This window comes from Schistocerca nitens, chromosome 7 (genome assembly GCF_023898315.1).
Source record: "Schistocerca nitens isolate TAMUIC-IGC-003100 chromosome 7, iqSchNite1.1, whole genome shotgun sequence".
Classification (NCBI taxonomy): Eukaryota; Metazoa; Arthropoda; class Insecta; order Orthoptera; family Acrididae; genus Schistocerca; species Schistocerca nitens.
The window spans coordinates 356,082,808-356,099,160 of NC_064620.1; the positions used below are offsets into that span (position 1 = coordinate 356,082,808).

The 16,353-nt window shown below is 36.5% G+C and overlaps 1 protein-coding gene across 1 annotated transcript in view; it reads right to left on the minus strand.

Annotated features, from left to right (window-relative positions):
• Positions 1-2,008: 2,008 nt before the first annotated feature.
• Positions 2,009-16,353, minus strand: part of LOC126194985 (cleft lip and palate transmembrane protein 1 homolog) — a 50,597-nt gene continuing 36,252 nt past the window's right edge. Inside the window, exons 5-11 of the mRNA XM_049933401.1 lie at positions 10,646-10,763; positions 10,020-10,122; positions 7,365-7,597; positions 4,706-4,881; positions 3,768-4,014; positions 3,021-3,188; positions 2,009-2,563 (exon numbers count right to left, since the gene is read on the minus strand). Of these exons, the coding sequence (XP_049789358.1) occupies positions 2,379-2,563; positions 3,021-3,188; positions 3,768-4,014; positions 4,706-4,881; positions 7,365-7,597; positions 10,020-10,122; positions 10,646-10,763 (1,230 nt within the window). The 3' untranslated portion in view covers positions 2,009-2,378. The remainder of the gene's footprint in view (positions 2,564-3,020; positions 3,189-3,767; positions 4,015-4,705; positions 4,882-7,364; positions 7,598-10,019; positions 10,123-10,645; positions 10,764-16,353) is intronic.

Here is a 16,353-nt window from a genome sequence, read left to right on the forward strand (position 1 = left end):
ACTGCACTTGCACAAAGTTGTGGTTTCTACAATATGACAATTTCTCACCTTTATATAACCTCCTTCAGTAACAGACTTTTATATAATATTATCTTCCACTCTTCTGACTGACTACAATACATTTTAAAATAAAACTATGTGCTTGACAGGAATATCACTTCAAAATTCAATAATATGGACTATCATTGCTGCTAGTGAAAGTGACAGGGGAGAGAGTATTGCAGAAATTAAATAAAACCCCCAGAAGATTAAAATATAACATGAAGCAGAATTTATTTTTCACTTCTGCTATAAACAGACCAATAAATATATCTATTTTACACAGTTTGACAGACAACATATGAATTTACAATTAACATAATTTGACAGTTCTGTTTTTTTTAATATGTAAATTTTTACAAATCAGGAAACCATTAGGCAAATGTACTTGCATACCTATTGCCTGATTATATCTTTGGTAAAAACAGCAATGAATAAAATGACAAATGCACAATGTTCTGAAATTCACAAAAAAGCACAGCTAAATAATATTCACAATGAAAGGTATGTGATATTCAATGCAATTTGTAGGAATTATACAAGTATATATACCACTGCACAAACACACAAAAACTTTCATGCTTCACCATTTTAAATATAATATATTCCTCATGCAATCACTTAATACTGGGGAAATAATCTGGACAAAACGACCAGGTTATAACAACTATATTAAAATATTCTGCACCAATATGTGCAGTAACAATTTGCAACATACTACACTGTTTGTTGCTGTATGAAGCACTATCTGCACGGCCCACTCTCAGAACACATAACCAAGTCGCAGTATAATTACTGCACTTTACGTTGAAACATATAAAAGTGCTTCTATAATTATTTCATTTGTGGCACATTTGTAATAGGAACACTGCCATTCCACAAAACTCAGAGAACACATTTCTTAACAGATGGTCATTGCTATCAAACATCCTCTGTTGTAGAAAGGTTTAAAGCAATCCATATTCTTATAAGGCAGTTCTATTTGCATGGCAATGAATAAAAACTAAACAAAAAGGATTATCACTGCTACATTATACAAGGACATGGTGTGCATTTGGTAGTGGAGTAATTAGATTATGGCTTCCCACAAAGGAGTGATAACATTAATATACCAAATCTGAATGTATTTTGTGTATGCAAAGGTTTCTGTGAATGCTACACTATTTTTCTATTTCAGTCCCCTGGTATCTTTCTTGTAGTTAAAAAGATGTACTTACAATCAGATGAACTTTTAGCCAAAAGACACTACTCACTTACTGATTATCTTTTAAGACTACCCACTTATAAGAAATGAGAACAGACTGGAGAAATTACAAAAATAACACCCTTCAGCACACTTTTACTGTATTTGTTGCAGTAATAAACAGTACAGCAACTACTTGCAACTTATATTTCATAAACACTATGAGACTACTCTTCACTCCACTGTGATACCAACTTAAACACACCCACACAGAATATGTAATGAATCCATACATGATGGATCATCTATGAATAAGGTACTCATTGCAATCTGTAACAAAATTTTCAAATTCAGTGGTAGCACTTGCTGCTTCCCTTTTCTACAATAATTCTTCTTCCATCACTCTAGTTTTCTCCCATGGAAAAGTGAGATTCATCTCTAAAAATAAGGTGGAGGAGATGGAGATCAGCAAACTGTTCTTAAAATCAAATTTACCACACTACTGAATTCAAAGCCAACTGCCCACAGTCCATAAATGCAATTTCTCACCCCCCCCCTTCCCCTTCTCCTAACATTCTATGACTTTTTTACTAACAACAGTAAAAGAGGTTTTTTGGAATGTTGAAAATGTGTATATGCACACGTATACAGTATTCTAAATATAATCCTAAAACCAATTTTATTTCCACAAATAACCAAAAACATTTGTAATACACAGCTGCTTTTGTATTTAAAAGCATAATATACCTTAAATAGACAAGCTTACTTTCTTTTATTATAAAGACAAAAAAATTATACGAACTAATTTTCTTATTCTCTGACAGACAATTTTTCAACTGTGTTGACAGGATGCCAAATAATTTGATAAAATTAATTGAAAATACATAGTGACTCACAATATAATGCCTCACTCCCCCTCCCCCTCTTTGGACAATTCAGAAATAGTTACTTAAATCATTACATGATCACTGTAGCAAACACTAAAAACTGTGGGTATAACCGAATGTATAAATGTTATAATTCAAATATTGCCGTACATTACTGCCATTAATTCTGGTCAATCCTCCCGTAAAACATATGCTCTCTGAGCTGACGTGCCACCAAATTTTAAAAACAGACATTCTGTGTATTTTATATTGCATTTAACCACTGTTTACTAATCTTTCTTCTTCTGTGAAGGATCCTTCATCTCCTGAGCAGTAGCAGCTATAGCTGCAGGTACGCCATTTGCTTGCGAAGATGCAGCAGCTTCCATCTCGGCTGAGAAGCCAAATTCATTTACCCGCGTAGGGTCAGTCTTATAAATCCAGCGCTGGTACAAGAATATGCAGAAGACAATATCTGTAATGTATCAAAAATTACTTACATAGTTACTTCCAACACCAGTGATCAAAAACTGCATATTAACAAACATCTGATTCTACAAACGATAATAATTAGTAACTTCAACAGCATATATCAAGTTACTGCATTCCTTACACTTGTCATTACGAGACATTAAAATATTGAAATACATCATTATGGATAATACAGTAGGGTAACAAGGCAGTATGAGGAATGATTTACATATTTCAATTCTGAACTCATTCATTACAACTGATAATTGCACATGATCTGGACACACACACACACACACACACACACACACACACACAGGTTTAACAACTCTTCACAAATAATGTGTTGATGCAGTCTTTACATTCAACAGGATAAGATATTTGCGTACACATAAAAAGACAGGTTCGTTGTATATGTATGGCAGCATGTTAAGTATTATTTAGAAGTATACAGTACGTACCATCTCTGAAACAACCTAATCTGTACAATGTTGGCATTTTGATGACAAATGCGAAAATGTCATCAATAAACGTGTTAAGGAACTTGTATGACAACATTCTCCAAGGTAAATGTGCAACAGACTTCAATTTATAATTGATAAACAGTTGAGGAGTCATCATAATGAAACCTGTCAACAAGCATTTCACAAGTTAAAATCTAATGCAGTATTAAATACATCTAAAAATTTCACAAAATGGATATTTGCAAAATGCAAACAGGAGTATCAAATATGTGATAAATATGAAAAACAGTTTTTTTAAGTCTAAGTATTTAGTTGATCAATGATATGTATTTGGGACACTTATCAGTAGAAATGATGATTTAGTTTTCAAGTATTACTGAGCGGTCTACAGACAATGCAATACGAACTACATACAATAAATCAATTAAAAAATTTACAATAAAAACAACTCAGGAAAACTATGTAGCTATTGCATTGAAAGTTTGAAATTTTGACAATCATAACTACAGATGTCATGAACCAAGACAGTGCTCAATAACTATCCAATTTTAGATAGTCTACCAGTCTATTGAGAAGCAGGGCTGGTTTTCCTTATGTCTTCTATGGTTTTCATATATTTGGGAAGTATGTAAAACTCAATTTAATTAACGTTCTTCACAATAAATTACCATTTGTATGCAGCAAAAAAAAAAAAAAAAAAAAAAAAAAAAAAAAAAAAAAAAAAAAAAAAAAAAACAAACTTACCAAATGTGAGAAGGAATCCATACAACATGTTGAGGACAAAGGAATACCATCCTTTATGTTCCTGATACAGCAAAGAATAAACAGCATATCCAAATAACAAAGGGTACAAAGCCCATGACAGGTATTTGAATGCCATCATATCGTACTCTTTTGTACTAGATTCAACATATGAGCCTTTATCCGTAAACGAAATTCGTGGAATAACACCAAATATTCTAGACTCTCTGTTTATGTTTATGTCCATGACCTGAAAGCACGATAAAGCTATTATAAAAATTTAATGAAACATACAAGTTCTTATTTGGACAGTCAGCACAACATACATAGAGGCAGCATTTATGATTATCTGAATCCAACAATGTAAATGTTTTATGCCTAAATATTAGGGAATGAATTAACTTGTTTTGTTGTATTGTGATGCTGCAGCAGCTATTTCATCTTCTTTTCGCAACAAGAACAGACAAAAATTTGGCGCCATTTCTAGATTGTATAAGAAAGAAATGGTACTCCACACCTAAGCAAAAAAATAAACTTCAGCTATGCTTAAGCAGACAAATGCAAACAAAAAGTGAGAAAGACAGTTCAAAAAGGTCACTGTTTCAGTGAAAAGGAATGGGCAGTGCATTTAAATTATTCAAGCATTACACTTAAAATCAGCTATGAACTGAAGAGGAAATAAAGCAAGCAGTATATTATGTAATATTGAATAAAAAAATTGACTATCCTGATCATTGAAGAACATACAGCACTTTCTTACATTTTGAATCTCTTACATGCACAACATTTTCATGACTATCAAATATATTGTAACAAACCTACAGAAGCCTGGACAAGTATACTAGAGCCTGCTATAAAATATGTTTTGACATAGTTTTCAGATCAGGTCTAAAAATTTTGCACCATGTATGCTTACATTTCTTCAGTATAACAAGTCTCACCTTATGTATTTTCCAGACCTCTATTCCAAGCCCAACAAAGCAACTTAGTTTCACAACAGTGTTTGTGTCATTATCCAGAACATACAGCAGGACAATCAGAGACTGAAATACATTGAAGAATACTGATCGAACTGAGAGTCCTTCCAAAGACTTCCTGTTGTTCCAGAACTGAATATCTGAAAGAGACAGGTACTTGCATTAAAGTCATGTTCAGAACAACACCAATCCTGTGTGGCACATTAAACGAGGAAATAGAATAGATAAATACAGAGCAATTCATAATTTTGTCTTGTGACATATAACTGTATAAAAATACTTTAAATAACAAGTACATTAAAAACTTAAATTTGAGATGACATCTTGAGAAAATGACAACTTTATCTATGTGGCAGAAATTTCAAAGTAAATGATTGTCAACAAGTCAATTGTACTACCAGTTACAAATAAAGACTGGATGAATGACCACTGTTTATAAAACTCAGAATACTCTGTTCATGTCATATGTAGCTCTGTACTGAGCCCACAAAACCCTCCAATTAAAAAACAAATTCCAATCACCTACTTAATATTTCATCTATGGTAAATTACTTTAAAAGCTTGGCCCCAAGTGAGCACTCAAGTGTACTGTTAAGAATTTATACTAAATTCAACTCCACAATTAATTTCCAATGGTTTTCTTCTCCACTGTAGGGGAACATGACTCAATATACACCCTGCAACACAGCCTGCTCAACACACAGATCTATAAGAAACTGCAGCCTGGCAACTAGGCAGATGCAAGTGGTTATCTACCCACCAGGCAGCCCTATTTCACTGCATTCACAACTTGTTCTGTCACCTGCTCAAAGCTTCTCTCATCAATAGTACAAGACATTTCGATCACCTAAACATGACACTTCAGTGGGAGGATACACTGATTATTAGTGGATGCAATAAAATTATTGCATTCATTGACAAAATGCCTAACAAAGGCAGAGAGGTATAGAAAACTTTACCTTTTGTTTAAAAAATGTCTTTCTTCTCTATAATGATTTACAGACATTGCTTTGTGTCTTAACAAAACTGTGGGCAATTTCATGATAGTTTTGAGGCAGGGTTTCATGACTCGGGTAGTCTACAAAATAAGATGAAATTGTGTAACAGTCAGTTCTCAGTTGCACCAGATACTGTAGCTTTGGATAGACAATTAGAAATGACTAATTTACAAAACTGTCACCCAATATTATTGTCTGCATTGTCGACTGCCCACGCATGAGCCACCTGCCTGTTCCTGCACGCAGGCACTCAGTTGAAGCCCATGATGCTGTAGGCTACAGCCCAGTAAGGCAGACTGCTGATGTGTAAGCTGTTTGCCCACCCTAGCCTGCAGGCACCCATCTGCAGGCACTCAAGTTGTAGCTGATGGCTCTAAGACACCCATCTATGCTAAACATCTCAACCATATGATTTAATCATTCTCTCCTGCCTGTTTAACAGCTTATTTACTTATTTAATTACAAACTATGTCTAACTGCAGAATAAATACTGAATAGTCTTTGCACAATGCACTGATAAGTGGTAAGTTGCGAATACAAAGGAACAAGAATGGACTGAGCAAGAGAAAAAGCTAACATGGCTCCTAATAGGTCAACAGACATGGAGAGACGTAGACAGGCAATGGACTATGCATAGAATTGTTCAAGCCTCTTTCTACACACAGTACGCATACACTAACTATTTCAAATGGGGCACACTACGTAAAAGAATGTAGTATCCTGTGAGCTACACTATCAATGAGTCACAACCAGAATTAAGCGAACTCCTGCAAATATCTGGATGTAACAATTTGTGCTGATATGAACTTGAATGGTGACATAAGCTCAATCACAGGTAAAGTAGGTGGTAGATTTCAGTTCATTGGTAGGATACAAGAAAAATATAGTTAGTCTACAAAGGCGATTGATTACAAAATACACATGTACTCCATCCTGGCATACCGCTCACATGTGTGATCCCCCCACCGAACAGGATCCACAAGCAATTTTGAATGTATACAAAGGAGGGTACCACGAATGCAGCAGCTTTATTTAACAAATGGGAATGTGTCGCATAAAGAACATCAATCCCCCAAAAGTATACTTGCAACATGTCAAGAACTATTATGAGAAATCTAGGAATATATCACAAACTCTTCTGTAGCACTCCAGTAGGGACTGTGAAGACAAGATTAGACTAACTGCACTGTGCACACAGGTATTTAAGCTATAACTCTTTTAGCACTCCATATGCTCACGGAATGGGAAGACCCTTCAAATGTGGTACAACGAAGTATCCTCAGTCATGCACTTCATAGCGGTTTGTGGAGTATAGAGAGGTAACAGTGTATTCTAGGTCGTAACAATAATGTTAAAAACTTCCAATTAAAGTAAAAGTTCTATCAACTTCTCAAGGTTTGACAGCCCCAATGCTGCACTTTGCATGAACTTATTCCCATAAAAAAGTCACAGCATTCAAGCTCCTGGTCTGAGAGACACAAAAGCCAGTGTGTCAGTCCTACTCCTTTGGATGCCACTGTCATCTACAAATTACAATTAATCATGGCAATTCTGTTTTGTTACATATCACCAGTCACTTGCAGAGTGTATTAATTACAACAGACTCAATGAGTGGGTGAACTAACCATTTTTGAAAGCCAACAGTTCAAAGACACTGTGCAGGATTGACACAATAACAGTAAGAGCCAACAAATAAGGTGATGTCTCCAGAAGAGCCTCTTTCAAGGAATCCTGGTCCTCATCATCCTCGTCAGCTTCAGTTAGCATTGACGGCCAGCGATTGCGCATTGCCTGTGATGAGTATAACTGCCATTTGAAAAGTGACAGTGGCTGCAAGGTTAACTGTAAAGGCAGTACTCTGAAACATTAAAGAGAATATACATGAAAAATTATTACACACACACACACACACACACACACACACACACACACACACACACACACACAAAAATTAACTTACAACATTTCACTTTGTTGGTTTTTCTGCCATCTAAATCTATACCTAAATTCTGTTGCAAATTATTGTATAGCGTATATCTGACAAACCTTTACTGCATCATACATAAAGCTTTTTTAAAGGTCACACAGTATGGGAGGCAACCTCTCATAGGCTTCCAAGACTGCTGTATAGCTTTCTTTGTACAGTTCCCATAAAAGCTGAGTGCAAGAGAATGCAGTATATTCCTAGATTGTTCTCAAAATGCATGTGAAAAATTCATGAATCTGTAAACTTTTCTCTGACACAAAGTCTATTAGAGACTCTCTAAGTTACTTGTCACCTGATCAGATCTGCTGACCAGTTCTACTGCGTAATGATTGGAGGTATGAAGAAAGGAAATGTGCCTGAAAATTATGAAATTTCAGTAGCAATTATTAAAGCTGAAGGCAAAATAATGCAAAAGAAACTCAAAATTAATTACAGAATGCCTGTGGAAGAAGACTTCTCAAAACTGGAGGACTACTGTATTCATCTTCACAATATACACCAATCGACTTCCTCTCCATATTATACTAGGTATTCACTGAAATAATCACAAAAATTTGTGCTTAATTAACAGAACAAGTCAGGAGTGGAAATAGTTCGAGGCACCACCACCTAGATGATAGAGCCTGACAGCTAAGGAAAGATATCATGTGCCTGAGGCTATGTCATAAGTATTAACTAAATCTCCAGTGAAGTCACTGACTAACATTGCAACTGATTAATACCAGACTAAATTTCACTATGATGGTTTCACCTGATACAAAATGGCTCTGAGCACTATGGGACTCAACTGCTGAGGTCATTAGTCCCCTAGAACTTAGAACTAGTTAAACCTAACTAACCTAAGGACATCACAAACATCCATGCCCGAGGCAGGATTCGAACCTGCGACCGTAGCGGTCTTGCGGTTCCAGACTGCAGCGCCTTTAACCGCACGGCCACTTCGGCCGGCCCACCTGATACAAATTATTATGTATTTTTACCACTAAAAGTTTATTTCTACAATTTCTTTCCTTCAAATCTACACGTAAAATTGTGTCTTAGCATGTAAGTTCTACTTGTGCTTGAATAGTTTTATCATAAAGTCTTACAGTACATTATCAGAGCAAACAAAATTATAAAATCTAATCTTGCAATTGTAAATAATTACTAAAATTCCACTAAAACTTTGAACAAGTGGAGGACTACGGCAATAGGGGAGTTACAAAACAATTCTGAAGGGTGATACTTGTTGCTGCATGGTAACAAATACCAATAAACCAAAGCTGTTAGAACTACGAGAACAGTCAAATGATCCACAAATGTCTTAACCCCATGAACAGCTTGCCTGTTATGAATATAAATAACTTTAAATATTTATACTTTTGAAAACAATAAGAAGCTAACTTGGAATGCCCCCCCCCCCTCCCACCACACACACACACACACACACACACACACACACACACACACACACACAATTGGTTAGCATGTCTGCCTGCTCACATGGGAGGTGTGCACAGCATAAAATGACAAGGAGGAGCTGAATGGGAGAGGGAGATAGAACGGGGGAGATGGGGGGGGGGGGGGAGAGAAGTAGATTTAAGGTAACACCAAAATCGGATCAAGACTAAAAAATAATGTTTAACTAACACACAGAAAATAAAATTTTACAAATTAATAACAAAGTCTTAGAACAAGTTGATCAGCTTGTGGATTTAAAGAAGGTGTAATACAAAAACAGGATAGACAGGACAGGAAATAAACAGAAGAATAAAATGCCCAGGGAGTGCCTCTAATTATCAAAAAGTGGTTTCCAAAAATATATTCCAACTTATGATAGTGGTATATAGGCTTTAAATTCAAAAATTGTTGAGGGCAGTTCAGTGAACAATGAAGAGGTGCATGTTTGAATTACTAAGAGAAGGAAACAAATTTATACAAGACAACAATCAAATTTAGCAGGTAAACTGTACTGGAACACAATATTACAACTGTAATAAATATGACAGAGGTGTGCAGACATGTAGCCAGATGAATAGCTGGTTACTGGATCAAGAATGTTTTATGTGGATTCCAACAGACAAGTCAATGCTAAGAATACAATGTGACTTCCAAATTGAACCAAGAAAATTCTAGACATACTAGCAAACTACAACCAAATTTTAGTCCATTGTTAGACCTCTTGACACACAACACACTACCAAACAACTTAGTTAATTTAATTTCGGACTTCTTATAAGTAGCAGATTAAAAGTAAAATATATCTAAACCTTTTACTTAAGCACAAGAAAGTCCAGGAAGGACGGGTACTTACTTTGTTGACTGGTTTACTGGCTGATAATCTCTTAACAAGTTCCAGAACTCATTCAAAAATATTACTGGTTTGTAGTATTCACCACCAGGAAGAAATTCAATATCTGAAATTTATGATATGATCGTTTGAGAAAAACGCAAACTATGATTGCACAGTAAGAAATTACACATGACCACGATGTGAAAATAAACACTTCAATCAACATCTTCTGCAGATTATCTGGAAAGTTATTTCTGTCTGGAGTACTATTACAGTATTCATATTGGACTAAGAAACATTAGCAGTACACAAGTGTGTTAAAGAAATGCAGATGTCACAAAGTTTAGTACGCAACTCCACCACAGATGTGGTATAAACTGTCAGGAACTAGCACCCATCTTCCGTCAAGGTCAACACACTCAAAGACTGTGAAGACCATTTCACACATGAAATAATAATTTGCAAAGACTGGATAATGAGGAGGAAAATCAGAGGACATAGCCTGATCCTCCTATCATTCCCTAGACTGAACAGAATAATCCACTTAGCTTTTGAGACTGAATTCTGATTACCTAAACAGGAACTACTTGAGCAAAAATCAGTAGAATATTTTATTTGCAACTTTTTCTAACACAGAATTTACTTACATTCATCAAGAGGCGGTGGAACAGATCCTTGGATCCAGCTGGTTTGATCTGTTACTACATTCACAGTCAAATTTGGATGCCAGTGTGATATTATTTCCTCTTTCATTGTCTCTGCTTTCTGTTGGAGAAAAAAAATGTGGGTATTACGAACTTTAAAACAAAAATTTCCATAGTAAATAGATAAAGAATATTTAACAAGTTATCATGAACAATTTTCAAATTTTGGCTCCCAAATTAAAATTTAAGTGCATATAATGCACAAGCTAGAAGCAGTAGTGGAAATATATATAAAATCTGAGCTTCATACAGCTACATGAACTAACAGGACAATTAAAAATCGTTTGAATGGTGACCAGTAGTGGTTGAAAATAAGCAGACTAAAGCATTTGGCATGAAACTACCGTGCACTACCTTGCTGGAAACAACTACTCCAAAATTGTTCACTGACAGTTTCAAAAAAGTTGCATGGTACATTGAAGGGAATTTTGAAACTCGTCTCTTATCCTGTCAGGAGCTTCAGTCAACTTCCATAAACACTTACCACTACCTGAACCCTGTATCCAATCTGTAAGTCTCAGCCGCCATACCTTTACCACCACCACAGTGAGCAGAACAGATTAAGTGCACTACCTTGCCACTCAGTAACACAGACAGCATAGGACAAGCTGTGTTCCCTGGAACTAATAGCACTAATGCCCCTCAAGAAATGGTGTCTGCTTTATCAGACAGTAACTTTTAAAATGTTCAGTTCTTACTTTGTGACTTTGCTGATGTTTTGTGTGAACAAACATGTAAGTGAAAGCTGTAGTGAGAAAATAGTGTTACGACTTAGTTTCTCATTTAAACAATACAATCTGGAACAAATTGTTCATTATGTTTCATTAATCTAGGTACACAGGAAGTTCTAAGCTGATCCTCCATTATCTGAAATCCCAGTTTCACACAGGCACTGAAATAATTCGAAAGAAGCAGAAGTCCTCAAAAATGTCAAAATGACAGAAGGTACATACCATTGTATCAGTTATTAGGGCCTCTTCCCATGGGAAGAATGATTGATTGCAGTATGAACAGATGCATTTAAACAATCTAATCATTTCCCCTGATCCCTACGTGAGAGAGACAGCAGTTTTAGTATATTCCTAGGGTCAACAGTGGGTTCTTGAAACTTTGTAAGCGGGCTTTCTCAGGATAGTTTACTTCTATCTTCAAGAGTCTGCCAGTTGTTTCTTCAGCATCTCTGACACACTGTCATGGGTCAAACAAACCTGTGACCATTTGTGCTGCCCTTAAGTATACCACCTACTTTAGCCACAACTGAGCCTATGTGATCATTCCATTTCATATCCCCACGAAGTGTTACACCCAGTTATTAGGAGTTGGCTGATCCCAACTGTGATCCATTGATATTACAGTCATAGGATACTGTGCTTTTCATTCTGTGAAGTGCACAATTTTACATTTCTGAACATTTAAACCAAGTTGCCAATCTCTGCACCACTTTGAAATCTTATTCATATACAGCACAAATAGCAAGGGTCTGCAACACACTTCCCTGGTGCACACCTGAAGTTACGTATACGTCTGACAATGAATCTTCATACAAGATAACATGCTGTGACCTCCCTATCAAAAAATCCTCAATCGAGTCAAGTTTTGCTAACGCCAATTCGATCAATAGGGATGTCTTTATTCCAGCTTCTTTCCTCACTTCCTCATCCTTTAACTTGTCTATTTTGGTCTTCTGGATGGTGGCCCTAAGAAATTTCATCTCTGATGCTTGCAGCCTGGACGATTCTCTTTTTGTGAGGGTACATGTTTCAATACCATAGGTCAATATTGGTATGAAATAGCTATTAAACATTATAAGTTTGGCCAGTTTTGGATTCAAGTCATCCCATAAAAGTGATCTTACTTGTTGGTACAATTCAGATCCTTTTTGTACTCTGTTGGTGATTTCATTTCTGACCAAATTATCACTGGAGATTACACTTTCAAGGTAAGGAAAACTGTCCACACACTCTAGTTGGTCGTCTTTGTTTTACACTTGCTGGTTGTCCTCTGTTGACTGCCACAACCACCATCTTGGTCTTGCTGATAGTTCTCAGTCTCTTTTCTATGATCTATTTTCAGACAACAGGGTTATTCCTCTACAGTTGGTGGGTTTCCACCTGCTATCTTTCTTAAACAGGGGAATTATTACACCCTTGCTCCAATCCACAGGTATTTTGTTATCTGCCCACATGACATTGAGTACTCGCTGCAGCCACGGTATGCCTTTGATACCTGCTGCCTTTATCATGTCTGTGTTCACTTCACCTGCACCTGAAGATTTTCCTTTAGGCACAGATTTTAAGGCTGCCTCTATTTCTGTCCAGGTGATGGGAGTTTCCACATTGTAAGTGTGGATTTCCAGTTCTGCATTTGGTTCTTCAACTGATTTATTTAATAGTTGGTCAAAATGGTTTTCAGGACTTCTCTCATGTCACTTTCTGTCCTAACCAGGTTTCCATTTTCATCTTCAAGTTCTTTTACAGTATTCATTGGTTTCCTTTTACATCTGATAACGCTGTACAACAGTTTCTTACTGCCTCTACTGTCCTCCAATTTCTGTGTGAATATCTTCCATGCCTTGGTCTTTTCTTATGCAACTGTTCTTTTAACTTCCAGTTTCTTGATTTGGTACATTTGTTCGAGGTTTCTGATCTTCACCTCATATCTAGTAAGTTCTGGTTTATTTTTCTTCCGATCCCTCTCTTTCCCCGATTACTGCTCTCACACTTTCATTCCACAAATGTGTTTCCTTCTCCCTTGTCATCATACTTTTCTTTCTACAAATTTTGGTGGCTTCATTTAAAAAATGTGTACTTTAGTCTGGTCCATTCAGCCTCTCCATTTTTCCTTTCATCTCTTGGTAACAGGGATTTTATGTGGTTCTGATAGACAGCTCTCTTTTCTGTCTTCTGGAGTTCCCATACTTTGATTTTTGGCATTTTCTTGTTCTGTACTCTTGGCACATGCAAGACTCTCGGATTTGCTACTAATTGACGGTGATCACCATTCTACTCCTATCTTCATCTGTGATGACATAATCAATTACAGTCTTTTGTAATCCATCCCAATCATATCGTGTTATCTTATGGCTATGTCTTTTTTACCATATCCATGGGGTCCCATTACATTCTCATATTCTGTTCTATCTGTCTCAATATGTGCATTTTGGTCTCCTATAACGATCACTCTCTCACAGAGTCAAATGCTTTTTAGAAATCAAGAAATACTACATCTACCTGACTGCCTTGATCTAAAGCTTTCCGTACGTCTCGTTAGAAGAGTGAAAGTTGGGTTTCAGACACGACCAATGTTTTCAGAATCATGGTGGTCGGCATGGAGTACATCATTCTATTCGAGATACCACATTTTGTTTGAGCTTAGAATACGATCTAACATTCTACAACAAAACGACATCAAGAACACTGGTTTTGCAGACCACTTCTACTACCCTTCTTGTAGACAGGTTTGGCTCTGCTTTTTTCCAAGAACTGTTGGTAGAAGAGGGGCTGACTCGGCCACAAATTCAGTATAGAAGCTGATACGGATTCCACTGGACCCTAGATATTTGTTAAATTGCAATGTTTCGCTGTTTCTGAACAACACTGCACTTGTATCACTTATCTTTTCAGTGTGGCACGAGGATTAAATTGGGGCAATTCTCCTGGGTTTTCCTGTGTTAAAAACTTTGAAAACAGAATTAAGTATTTCAGCTTTTGCTTTGCTCCCTTCATTTACGATTCCTGTCATTTACAAGTGACTGTATATTAAATCTGGTGCCACTAACAGTCTTTACATATGACCAGAATTTCTTTGGACTTTGTGAAATGTCATTTGACAATATTCTGCTACAGTACTCACTGAAGGCTCCATACACTGCACCCTTGAAAGCCAAATACATTTCATTCAGCATCTCTCTAGCTGTAGCCCCATGTTTTTGTTTTACACATACTACGCAGTAACCTCTGCTTCTTCAGAAGATTCTTTAAAATGACTATGTACCATGGACGGTCCCTCCCATTATGGACTATTCTACGGGGAACACATCTACCCAGTGAATGGTCAGCTATTCTTTTAAACTCGAGCCTAGTTCCACTAAATGTTCCTGCCCTGTGCTGAAAGTTTCAAGTTTGTCATTGAGATGGAAGACCAATTTTATTTAGTTTACTGAACATATACATATTTCTGCTTGTTTTAGTTGCCCTTTGCATTTTGGTATTCATTGTTGCTATTAGAAGCTTATGGTCACTGATACCAGTTTCATGTGGACATTCTCATAGAGGGCAAGTCTATTTGTTGCCATTAGATCCACTACGTTTGCATCCCGAGTGGTGTTCTATCTGTTCTAAGTAGTTTTCAGAGAATGCATTTAGTAATGTTTTACAGCATATCTTACCACACTCATTACCAACAAAACTGTAATTTTTCCAACTGATAGTATGATGATTCAAGTCTCCACTGATGATTACAATATGACTGGGAAACTTATGTACAGGTAAACTGAGATTTTCTGTAAATTTTTGGTTAGATCTGGCAAGTAATAGAAGGATCCAGTTGTTTTATGCCCACCCCTAATACTATGAGGGAAGAGAGAAGATCAGAAAGTAACGCACAATGATTTCATTAGCAAATAGTTTAATAGGAAAACAACAGTCACAAATGAACTTTTATCATTTACATAATTTTCTATATAGTCACCAACTTTTTTGAATGCATTTCTCCAATCGTGGTACCAGTTTCAATATGCCCCATTTGTAGATCTGTTTGGCTGGAATATAGCCATCTGTGGACTGCTGATTTCAGTTCTGCATATGTCACAGGCAGGTGCGGCTCGTAATTAAAGGCTCTGAGGCGGAGCCGCCCCAAAATATATGTTAAAGTAAATTTTGCAAAAACATATTACATAATTCAAATTATCAGGACGAATTTCGCATGTTTCCCATTCCGATTAAAATAGTGACGGTCAACGTTTTTGGAACTGTTTGTATCGATAGATGTTTTCCGAACGGTTAGTAGTGTTCAGGCTGTGCCTTGGAACATCTGTAAGCTGCATGTAGTAGCGGTTTGGGGGTGTGGCTTCTACATAGTACTACTCTTTATGGGCAACCCGAAGGCTCAGAGCTTGCAGCTAAGGGTGTCCTACCAAACACCACACTTTTTCATGTTTTACCACACTTTTTCATGTTTTACTATCTATGTAATAAAGGAATGTAGAGTGGCCGAAACTTCGCTATCCAATCTCTGTCTCTGCACATCTCTACTATGCTTCGATGCGTCATTAATCGATGTTTAGTATTATTGTTTTAATAATGTTTTACATAGTTGTTTTGTTTTTGCCATTGGATAATTTATCCACATTTAGAATAAGTTTGCAAATATCCCGCAAGAGTGCACTGGACTACAGTAACACAACAGTACTGCCATCTAGCAAGAGTTTCATAAGTGATTAGAGGACAAAGCGCACGAAATTTGTCCCGTTACTTTACTTTCCTTGCTTGCTGATGCTGACTGCTTTTGTTGATACTGTGTGATATTAGCAAGTTTCTTTTTCGGAGTGTATTTTGCAAGATTTTAGTGAGTTTTACTTGCTTGTGAAAATCTGCGACATACCGCAAGTGTGAAACCAGCGCAATAGGAATTCAGTGTGCTATTTAATAGGT